We start from the raw sequence: 18,071 nt of genomic DNA on the forward strand, positions 1-18,071 counted from the left end.
ATTAGCATAATGACATTTACCATATGAACTTTTGTTATTCTTTCCCCCTCTTTTAAATTTGGTTTTCAATTTTTATTCAAGTTCTGCATGGACAGAGTTTAAAGAGCAAATAGTTTTACATAGTTTAATTGGAAAAAAATGTTTTCTCCTTCCTATCTACTATTTCCTACAATCAACTTTCCATGTTTTTGAAGTTAATTGCTGTATTTCTAAATGATATGCTTAATGTGCCTTGTCTTTATTTTTCCTGATCTCATTCTCTCTTTTTTTATTGTCAGCTTAACGTAGACATCTAGTAATTTTCAGTCCTCTCTTCTAATATTTACATTTTAGGCTATACATTTTCCTCTAATGACTGTTTTAGTTGCATCAAACAGATTTTGCTATTTATTGCTGTCTTTATCTTTGTTTTGAAACTTTTTGTCCATTATGGTTTTTTTCCTTTGATGCACTGGTAATGTTTAAGTTGTTTCCTTAATCTGCAGTTTTTAAATCTTTTTATTGAATTCTAGCATATTGTAGTACAGTGGGAGGACATCTCTTTATGATTATAATCTTTTGAAATTTTGGAGGTTTATCTTATGAGTTTGGATGATGTCAATTTTTGCTACTATTTCTCATGTCTTTGAAAAGCATTCTGCTCCCATTAGGCACAATTGTATATTTGCCTATACAAGGACAAGATTGTTAATTGTATTTAAAAGTTCTTTTCTGTACTTATAAATTTTTATTCCTGTGTTTCAATTACTGAGAAAAGTATGTTAAAGATTTCTCACCATGATTGTGAATTTGTTTGTCTTTGTGCATGTCTGTCAGTTTTTATTACATATTTTTGGAAGCTTATTATTTATTGTGTATAAGTATAAATTGATTTCTTTTCCTTTCTAGTTGAACCTTTTAGTGAAGTTAGTTTTTATCTCTAAGACTTTAAGGCAATTTTTTTTTTTAAATATTGATATAGTTACATAAATTTTAGTTACTTGCCTAGTATCTTTTAAAATCTTTTCACCAACTTTTTGGTTTCCTTAGTTTTTTATCTTTTAAACAGCATGTATTAATACTCAGATTTTGAAATTAAACCCTGAGACTTGGGTATTTAACTGGAGCATTTAGATTACTGATAATTATTCATATATTTGAATTAAGAGATCTTATTTTGTATTTTCATTTGTTTCATCTCTGTATCTTTTTCTTGCTTTCATTTGGATTATTTTTTTCCTCATTTCACTTTTTTCACCTTTGTTTGAAAACTTTGAAGTCTTGTTATTTTAGGTACACAAATTGTATTCATTTAAAGTGTAAATTTGATATATATGCAGAAATTCTAATTAATCTTGATAAAATGGTAAATGTGTTTTTACTAAGTTCTAAAGTTAATTAGGGTCTTTCTTTCTTCTTTCTCTTTATTATAAAAGAAAACTTTGTTGTTGTTTAGTCACTTCATCATGTCCAACTCTTTTGTGACCCCTTGGACTGTAGCCCACCAGACTCTGTCCATGAGATTTCCCAGGCAAGAACACTGGAGTGGATAGCCATTCCCTTCTCCAGGGTATCTTCCCGACCCATGGATCAAACCTGTGTCTCCTGCATTGCAGGGAGATTCCTTACTATTGAGTCACCAGGGAAATTCAAAGGGAAACTTTGTTGCCATTTAGTCACTCAGTCATTCCAACTCTTTGTGACCCTATGGACTGCAGCACGCCAAGGCTTCCCTGTCCATCACCATCTCCTGGAGTTTGCTCAAACTCATGGCCACTGAGTTGGAGATACCACCCAACCATCTTGTCTTCCGTTGTCTCCCTTCTCCTGCCTTCAATCTTACCCCCCATCAGGGTCTTTTCCAATGAGTCGGCTCTTCGCATCAAGTGGCCAAAGTATTGGAACTTCAACTTCAGCATCAGTCCTTCCAATGAATATTCAGGACTGATTTCCTTTAGGATGGACTAATTTGATCTCCTTGCAGAAACTTAGGATACTTTAACTGTAAACACTTCCCAAGCCAAGTTCTATGCTTTGAATTTATATTTAACTAAATAAAATAAAACAAAATTCATATAATGGTACTGCTTTGTGTTTAGATTCAGTGTTTTAGATTCACTCACATTTTCATACCTTTTAATTTTTTTCATTATGTCAACCTATGGAATTGTTTCTGTCACCCCAGAAATTCTGCCTTTCCTTCTTTTTGTTTCTCAGTGCTACACTCTGGTAATTTCATCAGATCAGTCTGCCAGTTCCTTAATTCTGTTTTAAGCCCCTTCTAATGTGTCCTTGGGGCTTCCCTCATAGCTCAGTTGGTAAAGAATCTGCCTGCAATGCAGGAGACCCCAGTTCAATTCCTGGGTCAGGAAGATCCTCTGGAGAAGGGATTGGCTAACCACTCTCGTATTCTGGCCTGGAGAATTCCATGGACTAACCCCATGGTCGCAAAGAGTCGGACACGACTGAGTGACTTTCAGTCTGTCCTTAGAAACATACATTAGGCATTTGAATTTATTTTTGATTTTTAGAACATTTGAAGAAATGTTTCATCAGTCTTTAACTTGTTTCTTTTATTTATTTGAACATTCAGATACAGGCATTTCTTAGTCTTATGGTTCTAGTGTCTGAACTTCTTGCAATTTTTTAATCATGAGCTGCTCATTTTCTTTATAATTTTGTTTGTGGAAATTCCAGAAATTTTTGTTTTTGTTGGTTTTAGCAGGCACTGTAATGGATTAAATTTCTCATTGAGGGTTTTTGTACCACCCAGGTAATGTGAATCAGGCTGCAGATTCATGTGATTTGATGGCAGGCTTTTGGTATCATTTTGTGAGTAATGCTGTTCTTCAACCTCTTAGTGCTAGGGTTTGAGACTGTTGTCTTTCCTTGCTGTTATTTGCTTTGTGGTGGGGTATTTCTAGGGCCTCTATATTGAAGATTTAGTTTTCTGGGGTTCCATCTTCAGGGGAGGAGGGGTCTTCTGTTGGACTCCCTACCTTATGCAAGCTCTGGGTTACTGTCCTGTTCTTTATATTTATTGAGATAGGAAAACCTAAACCCCAGGTCACCTGTTTTTGCAAATTGTTTTCCTTAAGTGAAGACCTGCTTCAGTTTGGGATCAACTTTGGGATCCTGTCTTCACTTATTATCTGGTCTTTTTCCTTGATTTCTTATTTACTTGTTGTTATACTTAGTATCTTTTCTTATCTCTCTCTTTTTTTTTTTAATTTTGGCCATGCCACATGGCTTGTGGTTATCTTGGCTGCCCGACCAGAGATTGAACCCAGGACATAGCAGTGGAATCCCAACTACTAGACCACCAGGGGACTTCCAAATACCTTAATATTTTATCCAACAATTGTGTATGTTTCTGTGGGATAGATACCTCGCCTACCAGGTTTCCTACAACAGATTTTTTTAAATGCAGATGTCGTCTCTTCAACCCTTTTAATGCAGAGAGACTTACCCATTACTTCCTCTGTACCTCCTTGTCTCCTGGGATTAGATAAGAGTACAGAGATTGAAAGTGAATTATGTTTGATTCAGGTTTTTTTTTTTATACAGTGGACATTCAAAGAGTGAATCACAGAGGATAAGATTCTTAATTTTGACTACATAATGTGTGTATAGAAGTTAAACACAATTAAAGGATGAATTGCAAATCCAGAAAAATTGTTGTAAAAATGGATTAAGGGATGTGTATTTGTGTATTTGTGTGTGTATGTGTTTGAGTGTGTGTGTGTGTAAATAAATGTGAGAATTTATACTACAAAACAAGAAAAACCCTATATTCTAGCAACAAATATATTACCTATGAAGAATTAAACTGCTTAATAGATGTATGGAAAATTGTTTGCTTTTCCAGTAGTCAAAGAAATTAAAATGGTAGTAAGACAATACTTCTTATCTACCACTTTAGAAAAAGCTTTTAAAAACTGTAGTACCTAATGTTGCCAAAGAATAGAGAAGTTGAATTAGATACTCTCGTATAAAGTTACTGGGAATAGTGTTAATATTGGAAAGCATTTGGACAACTTGTGTTAAACATTAAAATTGATTAATATCTGACCCTGTAATTTTATTTCAGTGCTTAGGAAATTATCCTAAACAAAAAATTTTATGCAAAAGGATGTTCATTGCAGAGTTCTTTAAAATGGCAAAATTTTGGAAATGGCTTAAATCCTTCCATAATTTGTAAAGGATTTAATGCCAAACAATAGAATAAAGGTTAGATCAATTGAGGTGTTTTGTTTGATAAAGTGTTATATAGATCAAAATAATGTCTAAAAGTATAGAAAGAGAAAAGGCTACTTGATCTGTCAGTAGTATCCTTTTTTTAACTTGTCTTCCAGGACACTTTCCTTTCCTGGTTTATTTTTCCAGCCCAATTTTTCCTTCTCCATATCCTGTTGTTTCATTTTCATTTCCTCAACCTCTTTAAGATTGTGGTATCCCAGGGTACAGTCTTTGTCCTCTTCTCTGTTTCTTTCCACTGATAATTTCCAGTCTCATGGCTTAGAACAGTATCTGTATGTAAATGACTCTCAAGTTTACATCTTCTGTATACAGCTTTCTTCTGACTCCTTGAAGCATACATCCATTTGCCTGCTTGACGTCCTTGTCTATGTGTGAATAGCTCACACTTAACATATCAGAGCTAACTCCTGATGCTTTTCAGTCGTTCAGGCAAACACCTGGTACCATCTATGACCTCTATTTGTACCTTCTATCCTGTATCTGGTCTATTAATACAACCACTTCTTACCAGCTTCTGTAGGTAACTGCAGAAGACTCTTTCTTAAAGACATTTTTGTTCATTTATTTTTATTTGGCAGTGTTGGGCCTCAGTTGAGGCACACGGGATCTTCATTGTGGCACGGGCTTCTCTCTAGTTGCGGCTCACAGGCTCTAGAGCTCACTGGCTTAGTAGTTATAGTGTGCAGGCTTAGTTGCCCCTTGGCATGTGGGATCTTAGTTACCCAACCACGGATAAAACCCATGTCCCCTGCATTGGAAGGGGGATTCTTAACCACTGGACCATCAGGGAAGTCCCTCCAGAAGATTCTAAATGGGTCTTCCTACTTCTATACCCACCCCACTCTGGTGCCCTGTTCCTCCCCAAAAAGACAGAACCGAATTAAGCAAAAAAATATTTAGCCCCAAATGTTTAAATGCTGTGGTTAAGAAACACTGTGCTACAGTTTGGGTTTTTGTCTGCTCCTCCCCCCCCAAATAAGTCATGTCATGGCACTCTTCTCCTCAGAACCTTCCAGTGGCTCCCAGTCTCTTTCAGGGTGAAAACCAAATTTCTTAAAATAGCTTGCAAGGCCCTACAGTATCTGGCCCTCTTTACCTCTTGGAATTCGTCTTGGTCCTTCAGTCCTGGCCATCTTAACCTCCTTGCTGTTCTCTGACCACACCAGGCCTTCTCCCTCTCAGGGGCCCCGGTACCAGCAACCTTCACTGTCTTTGCTTGTATCTGCTCAGTGAGGCCTCCCTAATCAATGGCACTGATATTGCCACCTATCTCCCCCCCCCCAGCACTCCTGATTCCTGTTACCCCTTTCCTCCTTTACCCCTTTCTAACATTCCATAAAATATATTTGTATAATGTTATTACTTTTTGTTTTGACAGTCCTTTCCCCTTCTTCTCTAGAAGAATATACGGTACAAAGAGGAAGAGTTTTTTTTTTTTTTTTTTTTTTCCTTTTAAACTGATGAATCTTAAATGCCTGAAACAGTGCTTGGCACAAAATAGACACATCTGTTGAATCAATGAATAACAATTTAGCTGTTGTATTTCCTTTAATAGATTTTGGATGATATTAATGTCTTTATGCTTTTCTAAAACTTCCCATATTTGTTATTTATAGGAACTATTTTTATAATAGTAAAATAAGTGTAATGAATTTTGTGCTGGTTAAACATTTTATCTTTTGTTAGCAAATTTAAAATATACCTGTTTTATCCATCTTTAAAATTTTCACTTGTTAGGTTTCTGAATCAGCATATAAAATATGATCTTAGTTTTGTATGTATTTTAATATGTGTTAATATTTACACATAAAAGATTAAACTTTTTTTTTTTATTTTCAAAGGGCTATGATTTAATCTCCAAAGAACCAAAGCCTTTTGTATTTGAGGGAAAAGTTCGTGGTCCTATTGTTGTTCCCACAGCAGGAGAGGAAGCGTCTGGGAATTCAGGCAATTTAAGAAAAGGAATTGTAATGAAGACGACTGTGTCTCCTAAAGGAGATGAAGGTAATAAGAAAGCTATCTCTGTGGATCTGGCAAAAGAAGACATTAAAGAGAATGACAGAACATTACAGCAGCAGCTCGGAGATCAAAATAGAACTATTTCATCAGGCCACGGCTTAAACAGTGATATAGTGAAGGCCTTGGACCGAATTACGTTGCAGAGTATTCCATCTCAAACAGCCCCAGGTTTTACTGCAGGAATGAAGGACTACAGTCTCCCTGTCACTGTCCTTACGTGCACTAAAGCATGTTCACATGTGGCTGCTTGTGGAAATGCTCTGTTTGAGGGAAGAACGGTTCAGCTAGGCAAGCTCTGCTGTACCGGAGTCGAAACTGAAGATGATGAAGACACGGAGTCTACTTCATCAGTGGAGCAAGCATCAGTTGAAGTCCCTGATGTACCAACACTCCATGACTCTGATCTTTATATTGAGATTGTGAAAAGTACAAAGTCTGTCCCAGAATATTCAGAAGTGGCTTATCCTGATTATTTTGGTCACATTCCTCCTCCATTTAAAGAGCCTATTTTGGAAAGGCCTTATGGTGTACAAAGGTGAGTTGTGGATTTCCTTTTCCTCATAAACAAGACTATTGTCAACATATGGGGCATATGGGGAAAGAAAAAAACAAACAATTGCTTTGGGTTTTTAGGAAGAAAATTACTCTGAATTAAAGTTTGTGTCAGCAGAGCTCCTTGCCTGCCCGCTTGTATCCCTCACAAGCATCCTATATTAATAAATCTTCTTGACTATCAGATTACTCTGAATTGAAGTTTGTTGTCGGCAGAGCTCCTTGCCTGCCTGCTGTATCCCTCACAAGCATCCTATATTAATAAATCTTCTTGACTATCAAGAGAAAAAAATAAAGTTAGTGTCATTTTTTATACTGCCTTTGGACATTTTGCATTATTCTGAAATTATCCATGTGGGTTTATTTTCTAAGTTCATTACTTATTCAAATGAAGCCAGCATAATAAACCTGGCCATTGGACAGTTTATAAAAGATTATTTAGTAATCTTTGAATAAGTATTGTATTAGTGATATATATTAATTTAGTAATTTGATTATTATTTGAACTTGATTTAGATATATAATCTAAAAATAGCAACATAGACATCATTTTGTTGTAAAATTTGGATTTAAAAATATAATAATATTGTATTATTTAATAGATATAATATAATTTTATAATTTATAATATTTTAATTTAATATTTTAATATTTTAATTTATTAAATTAAATATAACATAATAATTTAAGATTCATGGAATTGAACTTGTTAAATATTACCAATTAATTTTATTGGGTTGGCCACAGAGTTCATTTGGATTTTTCTTTTTTTTTCTTTTTCCATTTATTTTTATTAGTTGGATGCTAATCACTTTACAATACCACAGTGGGTCTTGTCATACATTGACCTGAATCAGCCATGGATTTCCATGTGTTCCCCATCCCATTCACCCCTCCCACCTCCCTCTCCACCCGATCCCTTTGGGTCTTCCCAGTGCACCAGGCCCAAGCACTTGTCTCATGCATTCAACCTGGGCTGGTGATCTGTTTCACCCTAGATAATATACATGTTTCGATGCTGTTCTCTCGAAACATCCCACCCTGGCCTTCTCCCAGAGTCCAAAAGTCTGTTCTGTACATCTGTGTCTCTTTTTCTGTTCTGCATATAGGGTTATCGTTACCATCTTTCTAAATTCCATATATATGTGTTAGTATACTGTAATGGTCTTTATCTTTCTGGCTTACTTCGCTCTGTATAATGGGCTCCAGTTTCATCCATCTCGTTAGAACTGATTCAAATGAATTCTTTTTAATGGCTGAGTAATATTCCATGGTGTATATGTACCACAGCTTCCTCATCCATTCATCTGCTGATGGGCATCTAGGTTGCTTCCATGTCCTGGCTATTATAAACAGTGCTGCGATGAACATTGGGGTGCACGTGTCTCTTTCAGATCTGATTTCCTCGGTGTGTATGCCCAGAAGTGGAATTGCTGGGTCATATGGCAGTTCTATTTCCAGCTTTTTAAGAAATCTCCACACTGTTTTCCATAGTGGCTGTACTAATTTGCATTCCCACCAACAGTGTAAGAGGGTTCCCTTTTCTCCACACCCTCTCCAGCATTTATTGCTTGTAGACTTTTGGATAGCAGCCATCCTGACTGGCGTATAATGGTACCTCATTGTGGTTTTGATTTGCATTTCTCTGATAATGAGTGATGTTGAGCCTCTTTTCATGTGTTTGTTGGCCATCTGTATGTCTTCCTTGGAGAAATGTCTGTTGAGTTCTTTGGCCCATTTTTTGATTGGGTCATTTATTTTTCTGGAATTGAGCTTCAGGAGTTGCTTGTATATTTTTGAGATTAATCCTTTGTCTGTTGCTTCGTTTGCTATTATTTTCTCCCAATCTGAGGGCTGTCTTTTCACCTTGCTTATAGTTTCCTTTGTTGTGCAAAAGCTTTTAAGTTTTATTAGGTCCCATTTGTTTATTTTTGCTTTTGTTTCTAAAATTCTGGGATGTGGGTCATAGAGGATCCTGCTGTGATTTATGTCAGAGAGTGTTTTGCCTATGTTCTCCTCTAGGAGTTTTATAGTTTCTGGTCTTACATTTAGATCTTTAATCCATTTTGAGTTTAGTTTTGTGTATGGTGTTAGAAAGTGTTCTAGTTTCATTCTTTTACAGGTGGTTGACCAGTTTTCCCAGCACCACTTGTTAAAGAGGTTGTCTTTTTTCCATTGTATATGCTTGCCTCCTTTGTCGAAGATAAGGTGACCATAGGTTCGTGGATTTATCTCTGGGCTTTCTATTCTGTTCCATTGATCTATATTTCTGTCTTTGTGCCAGTACCATACTGCCTTGATGACTGTGGCTTTGTAGTATAGTCTGAAGTCAGGCAGGTTGATTCCTCCAGTTCCATTCTTCTTTCTCAGAATTACTTTGGCTATTTGAGGTTTTTTGTATTTCCATACAAATTGTGAAATTATTTGTTCTAGTTCTGTGAAAAATGCCATTGGTAGTTTGATAGGGATTGCATTGAATCTATAGATTGCTTTGGGTAGTATAGCCATTTTGACAGTATTGATTCTTCCAATCCGTGAACACGGTATACTTCTCCATCTCTTTGTGTCCTCCTTGACCTCTTTCATCAGTGTTTTATAGTTTTCTATGTATAGGTCTTTTGTTTCTTCAGGTAGATATACTCCTAAGTATTTTATTCTTTTCGTTGCAGTGGTGAATGGTATCGTTTCCTTAATTTCTCTTTCTGTTTTCTCATTGTTAGTGTATAGGAATGCAAGAGATTTCTGTGTGTTAGTTTTATATCCTGCAACTTTACTGTATTCGTTGATTAGCTCTAGTAATTTTCTGGTAGAGTCTTTAGGGTTTTCTATGTAGAGGATCATGCCATCTGCAAACAGAGAGAGTTTCACTTCTTCTTTTCCTATCTGGATTCCTTTTACTTCTTTTTCTGCCCTGATTGCTGTGGCCAACACTTCCAAAACTATGTTGAATAGGAGTGGTGAGAGTGGGCACCCTTGTCTTGTTCCTGATTTCAGGGGAAATGCTTTCAATTTTTCACCATTGAGGGTGATGCTTGCTGTGGGTTTGTCATATATAGCTTTTATTATGTTGAGGTATGTTCCTTCTATTCCTGCTTTCTGGAGAGTTTTAATCATAAATGGATGTTGAATTTTGTCCAAGGCTTTTTCTGCATCTATTGAGATAATCATATGGTTTTTATCTTTCAATTTGTTAATGTGGTGTATTACATTGATTGATTTGCGGATATTAAAGAATCCTTGCATTCCTGGGATAAAGCCCACTTGGTCATATAAATATTTTATAATATTTTAATTTAATAATTTAAGATTTAATTTATTAAATTAAATATAACATAATAATTTAAGATTCATGGAATTGAACTTGTTAAATATTACCAATTAATTTTATTGGGTTGGCCACAAAGTTCATTTGGATTTTTCATTTTGGTTTTTTGAAGAACCCTAATGAACTTTGTGACCAACCCAGTGGAAATTATGGTTAGTATTAACTGTTGCCAACTAATGACTATTGGGCATAAAAATACATTTTTGTTACCGCTTGAGTATTTTCAGTGATTATGATTAAGGGTTTGTGATGGTGGCTTATCAATACCTAAGACCGTTTATATGTTCTTGTTAAAAGTATGGTATGTATTGATGAAGGAGGACATTGCTAAGGTATTTGATTCTGAGACTGTGAGCTTCTAGGGCAATAACTATTTTATTTTTAAATTTAGCATATAATTAATCATTTTTACTTGGCAACTTAGTATATGTTTAATGTTACCAATTGAGTCCTTGATCCACAGGTATGGAACCACATACAACGCAGCATTAGAACAAGGGACTGAGTTTGTTGGGAAATGTGTGTGTGTGTGTGTGTGTGTGTGTGTGCATTGGGGGGGTGCTGCAGTGCCTTGGCATCCACTGGTTGTATCGCAGACTGTATCATCCAGAGGCAGTGGGCCTCTTGGAGTGCTGAAACTGTCTTGAGAAGCCACAGATGAAGCTCCAACTCAGAGGAAGTACTATGCAAGAATGGGCTGCCATCTTTCAGGATGCAGTATAGGCACTAAATTAGAAATTTCGACTTGATTCTCTATCCCCAGTAGGTAGGCTGCATGGTCTAGGAAGCAGGAGGTGGAAACAGGTAGTTCTACTTACTGTAGTTCCCAGTTTTCCACTGGGGGACTTTATGTAGTTGGGTATCTCTGCACCTCTGAGCTCTGCATGGTTAGTCGTCCCAGTCCTGCAGTGGGTGCAGTCTTTCCATAGAGAACATAACAAGGGTACAGTTTGGCTGCGAACTGTGGTTGCAATGATTTACTTTAGACTTTTGTGTCAGGGACCAACAGGCAGGACCCAGACGAGCTAAAAGAGGTAAAATTGCTTCTGCACAGTGCAACAGGTTGACTATGGGTGGCACTTGAGTGATCCACTAATTTTAACATGAATGGACCTGTCACAACTACCCTGGGATGACGAAGATATGATTGCCAGAGGTTCAGATGCCTAAGGATTTCCCTGGTGGCTCAGATGGTAAAGAATCTGCCTGCCATGTGGAAGACCTGGGTTTGATCCCTGGGCTGGGAAGATCCCCTGGAGAAGGGAATAGCAGCCCACTCCAGTATTCTTGCCTGGAGAATCCCATGGACAGAGGAGCCTGGTGGGTTACAGTCCATGGGGTTGCAAAGAGATGGACATGACTGAGCAACTAACACTTTCAGAGACCTAAAAAGAGTGTTTGGGTCACTTAATCCCACCAGCTACCAAGCCCTGCAGAAGTGATAGGTGAGAAGGAGGGGAATTTTGATAGATATTGGAGGATGGAGGTGAGTTGCAGCCCTGAGAATAATTGCAGTAATGGGGACAATGTTTGTCCTGCTCATATTTTTCTCCTAAGTGTCTGCTTAGGAGAGGCCCACAGGAACTGAGGAGCAGCTGTTTTCCAACGTGGGTGGAGAAGTGGATCCTTGCAGCACAGGGGTGGGCTGTGGCAGCCACGGCAACGAGTTTCTCGTCTCTCCCTTCTTGGGAGAACCTGCCATGGAGCTTGTCGTTGCCCACAGCGTTCAGCCCCTGTAGTTTGGGATCTCCTGCAGTGTTACTGCTGAGGCCATGTCCTCTCTGCATTGCTCCACTTATTGTCTGACCACGATGGGTTTGCTAGAGTGGAGCCATTCCTGATCAGTTCAGGGATCTGCTCATTGGCGGTCTTTGCTCTGTGGTGTGCTCTTGGCATGGTTGAGACTTTTGCAGAGCCTCATTGCAGTGTGAGGCTCTCCTACTCAATATTCTCTCTCTCCCTAGGGATCAGACCTGCTTTTTGGACAGACCCAAGGGCCCTTCTCACCTGCTGCCGCTCCCTTTCCTCTCTGTTCTTCACTTGTGTTTCCCCTAATAGGTGTGTTGCACATTTGGCTGCAGGAGACTCTGCTTGTGCATGGCGTTTGCTTTTTGAAGGACTTGGACTGACATGCCTGGCAAAAGTCAGAACCAGTCAGCAACTAGGTTTTTCCTCCTTTTCAGCATCACCTCTTAGACTCTATCTATCTTTCGAAAGTCAAAGATGTCCTCTTGACTACAGAAGACCTTTTCTGAACTTTGTGTTCTTTAAACCCTGAGAGCAAATTTCCTCATTAAATTGCCTCAGCCTGAAAGTTCTAATTTTCCTTATTAGCCTGTAATGTCTGAGGTAAGATTAGAAGGAAGGTAAGGTTGTGGAAATGGGCTAGAACTATTTTGTTAGTCTCTGATTCTCAGCCTTAATTTTAACTACCAAGGATCCTTCTTATTTTCCCCCATGGACTTTATGCTTCAAAAGCTTTACTCAGCACTCTCATTTAGGTGTTCTACCCATTTGTGCTAATAAAAGAGATAAATTCCTGCCAAGCAGAGCCTCTAATTAACATTAGATCATTTTTTCAGTTGATTCATTTCTTGATACTGATAAGTGAAGAAACTCACTCTAATGAAATGCAACTGTATTGCAAGTGAGTTATCTATATGATGGCCACAAATAGCTATTATACCTATTGTGTGGGTCCTCAGATGTCTGCAGATGGGGAGCTAAACCTTCAGCCCTGGTGACCTCTATTCTTTCTGAGCAGCTCTTCCTAGTGTTGGACTTTGCCATTGCCTGACTGGGTCTTTGAGAGAGTGTTACTCCACCCATAGACCCACACTCTATTTGCTGTCTCCCCAGGACTGTGCCTTTCCTGGTAGAGGAAGAGTTGATACAGACTTGAATTACTACTGTTCTTCTCAACTGTCCCCTCTCTCTTCTTATTTATGATTAATACTTTTCACCTCGTTCCTGAAACACAGACCTTGTAAATGCTCTACGTATGTAATCTACAGATTAGAGTTCAACATCTTGACTGTATTAGGCCATCTGCAGACTATTTCCTGAAGTAGTTGTCTTTTTTTATTGCCTCTCTGCATAGGGTAATGTACCACAGAGTTTGTATGTTATTCAAACCAAAGCTTTAAAGTGTAATTTTGATACTAAACATCCTGATGAAAGAGCAGAACGTCCCTGGGAGGTGGGATATGTATCTTAAAGGTGGGTGTGTTGATACAAGTTAAAGTGCAAAGGAGATGGAGCTCCAGGAAATGAAAACATAGAAAACCCAGTAATTTACAGTCTGTTAACCTGCAGTCACTCCAGAAGATTTTCAATGAGATAAACAGAACTTAACCTTGGAGGATTAAGTGATGTTTGTCTCCTGCAAGTTTCAAAGATTTCTTACTCCACTGATTTTTGAGACCTTGATGAAAATATCTTTTGCCTGATTTGTTGCAGCAGAATCATCAGAAATTACAATGTAATCTAAAACTTTTGACTGCTAGTCTCTTTTGCTTCATCCTTATATATTTTGTGTGACAGTGAGTGTTCCAGAGGACACCTTTTATCATATTTGTCAAATTTTTCATTTTCATATCATTTGTGAAAATTTCCGTGGGTGTCAGATGTTTGATATGAGGCAGGAATATAACTCTATAACTCTTTCAATCATACAAAACAGTATGGTTCTGTATATTTAGATGTGTAGGACTTCCCCCAATAATGTTAATTGCTTTAAATATAACTAATATAAAAATATGTACTTAAAATGCTTATGAATTACATAAGGAAACAGTACTCAGACATTTGAAGATTATTACTTTTTTCCTCTTTATTTATTTTTTATTTATTTTGTTTATTATTTGTTATTTATTTATTATTGCTTTTTTCCTCTTTATTTTATATACTCTGCCTACAAATATTTGTCAACTATTATATGGAATTTGTGGTGGGTAATGTCCCAAAACACATCCATCAGAGACTAGTCAAATAAATTATGGTATATCCATTCTGTGAATACTTTGCAGTGATTAAAAACAAACAAAAAAACAGTGTCCTAATGGAAAGAGCTATAAGATGTATTATGAAATAAAATAATCAAGGTGCTTGTGGAAGGAAAGTAGTAATTAACTAAATGAACGAGGGATGTGGGGTGTGTTGAAAGGAAGAATCTTCGTTTTAGACTTTTATGTAGTAGTTGATTTTTGTACCATGTTAATGTATTAATATTATCTATTCAGAAAATTTAAAATTAAAAGTAGGTGAAGGAATTATGGCAAAAGCAAAATAAGGAAAGCCGAACCTTGGATTTCGTCTTACCATGTTTAGGACGGTTCAAGTATTTCTGTAGTGGAGATGACAGTAGAGAAGTGTAATTGTAGTGTCAGTAGCAGATAACTTAAAAGTTATCAAAATATAAATATTGATTGTTTTTTTTATGGGCCAGATACCGAAGTAAGTAAAAAACACTTTGTTATGCAGTGTGTATATGCTTATTAAAGTATGTCATTTAATGGTGTAGCAGCTCTATGAGGAAATAGTGATTTTTTCTCTTATTTAATGGAAGAGTATGCTGAAGCTTAGGATTCTTGAGTAACTATCCAAGGTTACACTGCTAATAAATGACTGAGCCAAGAGTCATCCTGGTCTAGGTCATGCGCCTGTCCTGTTATTCATTCATATGTAGTGATCATATATATGAGGTTATGCCATACTTATGAAGAGTGTCTTCTGTGGGCCCTTAGAGAACACTTAAGTAATGAACAACATATCCTATGATATTCTTATGGTAAAGTAAATATGGCAGTGAGATGTGTTAAATTGTTTTTCATAAGTATTGCTCTGTATTGGCTGAAACCTAACAAAACTACAATTTTGGTTTTGGCCCCTATATCATGTGGACTCTTGAGTGTTAACTAGACTGAGTGGACTGCACTTTTGTCAGATTGCCTTGCTCAGATTGTTTTCTTCTGAGCTATTCTTTGATGATGGATGTTAGTAACTTTGAGGTTATAGTCCCCAGAGGTTCCTGGAAAATACTTGTTTTGACTGGAGAGTGATATATTGAGGTAAAGGAAGGAAGGATTGATATCCTTTTATGAAAGTTGTGCTGCTTAGCACAAATGAAGGAATAAAAGACTATTTTTTCTCTTTATTAGTGAGGGCTGAGGGCAGGGCAAGATTTCCATCAAGTATTAGGTATATGTCTAATCTAAGTTTAATATAAATGGGGAGTTATGCTCCCTAAAATACAGTTTGAGAAGTTGAAAACCAGTGGCCTCTAGGCCATATTCAGCTTGCTATTGATTTTGGTTTTGTTTTGTTTTTATTTTATTTATTTATTTTTTCTTGTTGAGCCAAGATTGTCTTTTTTTTCTTTTTAATTAATTATTTTATTGAAGGATAAGTGCTTTACAGAATTCTGTTGTTTTCTGTCAAACCTGAACATGAATCAGCCATAGGTGTGTGTGTATATATATATATATATATATATATATTTACCCCTCCCTTTTGAACCTCCCTCCCATCTCCCTCCCCATCCCACCCTCTAGGTTGATATAGAGCCCCTGTTTGAATTTCCTGAGCCATGCAGCAAATTCCAGTTGACTATCTATTTTACATATGGTAATGTTAAGTTTCCATGCTACTCTTCCCATACATCTCACCCTCTCCCCATGTCCATAAGTCTGTTCTTTATGTCTGTTTCTCCATTGCTGCCCTGTAAATAAATTCTTCAGTACCATTTTTCTATATTCCATATATGTGCATTAGAATATGATATTTATCTTTCTCTTTCTGACTCACTTCACTCTGTGTAATAGGTTCTCAGTTCATCCACTTTGTCAGAACTGACTCAAACACGTTCCTTTCTATGGCTGAGTAATATTCCACTGTGTATATGTACCATAACTTCTTTATCCATTCATCTGTTGATGAACATCTAGGTTGCTTCTGTGTTCTAGCTATTGTAAAGAGTGCTGCAATGAACAATGGGATACATGTCTTTTTCAGTTTTGGTTTCCTCAGGGTATATGCCTAGGAGTGGGATTTCTGGGTCATATGGCAGTTTTATTCCTAGTTTTTTAAGGAATCTCCATACTGTCTTCCATAGTGACTGTTTCAGTTTACATTCCCACCAACAGTGCAAGAGCATCCCCTTTTCTCCACACCCTCTCCAGCATTTATTGTTTGTAGACTTTTTGATGATGGCTATTCTGACCAGTGTGAGGTGATGTCTTATTGTGGTTTTCATTTGCATTTCTCTAATAATGAGCTATGTCAAGCATTTTTCCATGTGTTTGTTAGCCATCTGTATGTCTTCTTTTGAGAAATGTCTGTTTAGGTCTTTTTCCCACTTTTGATTGGGTTCCTTGTTTTTCTGGCATTGAGCTGCTTGTATATTTTGGAAATTAATTCTTTGTCAGTTGTTTCATTTGCTATTATTTTCTCTTATTCTGAGGGTTGTCTTTTGACCTTGCTTAGAGTTTCCTTTGCTGTGCAAAAGCTTTTAAGTTTAATCAGGTCCCACTTGTTTACTTTTGATTTTATTTTCATTACTCTAGGAGGTGGGTCATAGAGGATCTTGCTTTGATTTATGTTGTCAGGTGTTCTGCCTATGTTTTCCTCTGAGAGTTCTGTAGTTTCTTGTCTTACATTTAGATCTTTAATCCATTTTGAGTTTATCTTTGTGTATGGTGTTAGGAAGTGTTCTAATTTCATTCTTTTACATGTAGCTGTCCAGTTTTTCCAGCACCATTTATTGAAGAGGATCTTTTCCCCATTGTATATCCTTGCCTCCTTTGTGAAAAATAAAATACCCATAGGTGCATGCATTTACTTCTGGGCTTTCTATCTTGTTCCATTGGTCTATACTTCTGTTTTTGTGCCAGTACCATACTGTCTTGATGACTGTAGCTTTGTAGTATAACCTGAAGTCAGGAAGGTTGATTCCTCCAGCTCCATTCTTCTTTCTCAAGACTGCTTTGGCTATTCGGGGTCTTTTGTGTTTCCATATGAATTGTGAAATTTTTTGTTCTAGTTCTGTGAAAAATGCCATTGGTAATTTGATAGGGATTGCACTGATTCTGTAGATTGCATTTGGTATATAGTCATTTTCACAATATTGATTGTTCCTCCCCAGGAACATGAAATATCTCTCCATCTGTTTATGGCATCTTTGATTTCTTTCATCAGTGTCTTATAATTTTCTGTGTACAGTTCTTTTGTCTCCTTAGGTAAGTTTATTCCTAGGTATTTAATTCTTTTTGTTGGAAAGGTGAATGGGATTGATTCCTTAATTTCTCTTTCTGCTTTTTCATTGTTGGTATATAGGAATACAGATGATTTCTGTATATTGATTCTGTATCCTGCAACTTTGCTAAATTCACTGATTAGCTCTAGTAATTTTCTGATGCTTTCTATTGGGTTTTCTATGTACAGTATCATGTCATCTACAAACAGTGAGGCTTTACTTCTTCTCTTCCAATCTGGATTCCTTTTATTTCTTTTTCTTTTCTGATTGCTGTAGCTAGGACTTCCAGAACTATGTTGAATAATAGTAGTAAAAGTGCACACCCTTGTCTTGTTCCTGATCTTAGGGGGTATGCGTTCAGTTTATCACTACTGAGAATAATGTTTGCTGTAGGCTTATCATATATGGCCTTTACTTTGTTGAGGTATGTTCCTTCTATGTCCATTTTTTTTGAAGAGTTTTAATCATAAATGGGTGTTGAATTTTGTCAAAAGCTTTTTCTGCATCTGTTGAGATTATCATATGGTTTTTATCTTTCAGTTTGTTAATATGGTGTATCACATTGATTGATTTGCATATATTGAAGAATCCTTGCATTCCTGGAGTAAACCCAACTTGATCATGGTGTGTGAGCTTTTTGATGTGTTCCTGAATTCTGTTTGTTAAAATTTTGTTGAGGATTTT

General features: G+C 36.8%; 1 protein-coding gene across 6 annotated transcripts in view; it reads left to right on the forward strand.

Moving 5' to 3' along the window:
* AGTPBP1 (ATP/GTP binding carboxypeptidase 1) overlaps positions 1-18,071 on the forward strand; it is a 205,940-nt gene that overhangs the window by 106,086 nt on the left and 81,783 nt on the right. For all 6 annotated transcript variants that reach the window (XM_070459534.1, XM_070459537.1, XM_070459538.1 and 3 more), the window contains one exon: positions 6,081-6,793. In XM_070459534.1, coding sequence (XP_070315635.1) covers positions 6,081-6,793 — 713 coding nt within the window. The remainder of the gene's footprint in view (positions 1-6,080; positions 6,794-18,071) is intronic.

Source organism: Odocoileus virginianus, chromosome 31, assembly GCF_023699985.2.
Source record: "Odocoileus virginianus isolate 20LAN1187 ecotype Illinois chromosome 31, Ovbor_1.2, whole genome shotgun sequence".
NCBI classification, from domain to species: Eukaryota; Metazoa; Chordata; class Mammalia; order Artiodactyla; family Cervidae; genus Odocoileus; species Odocoileus virginianus.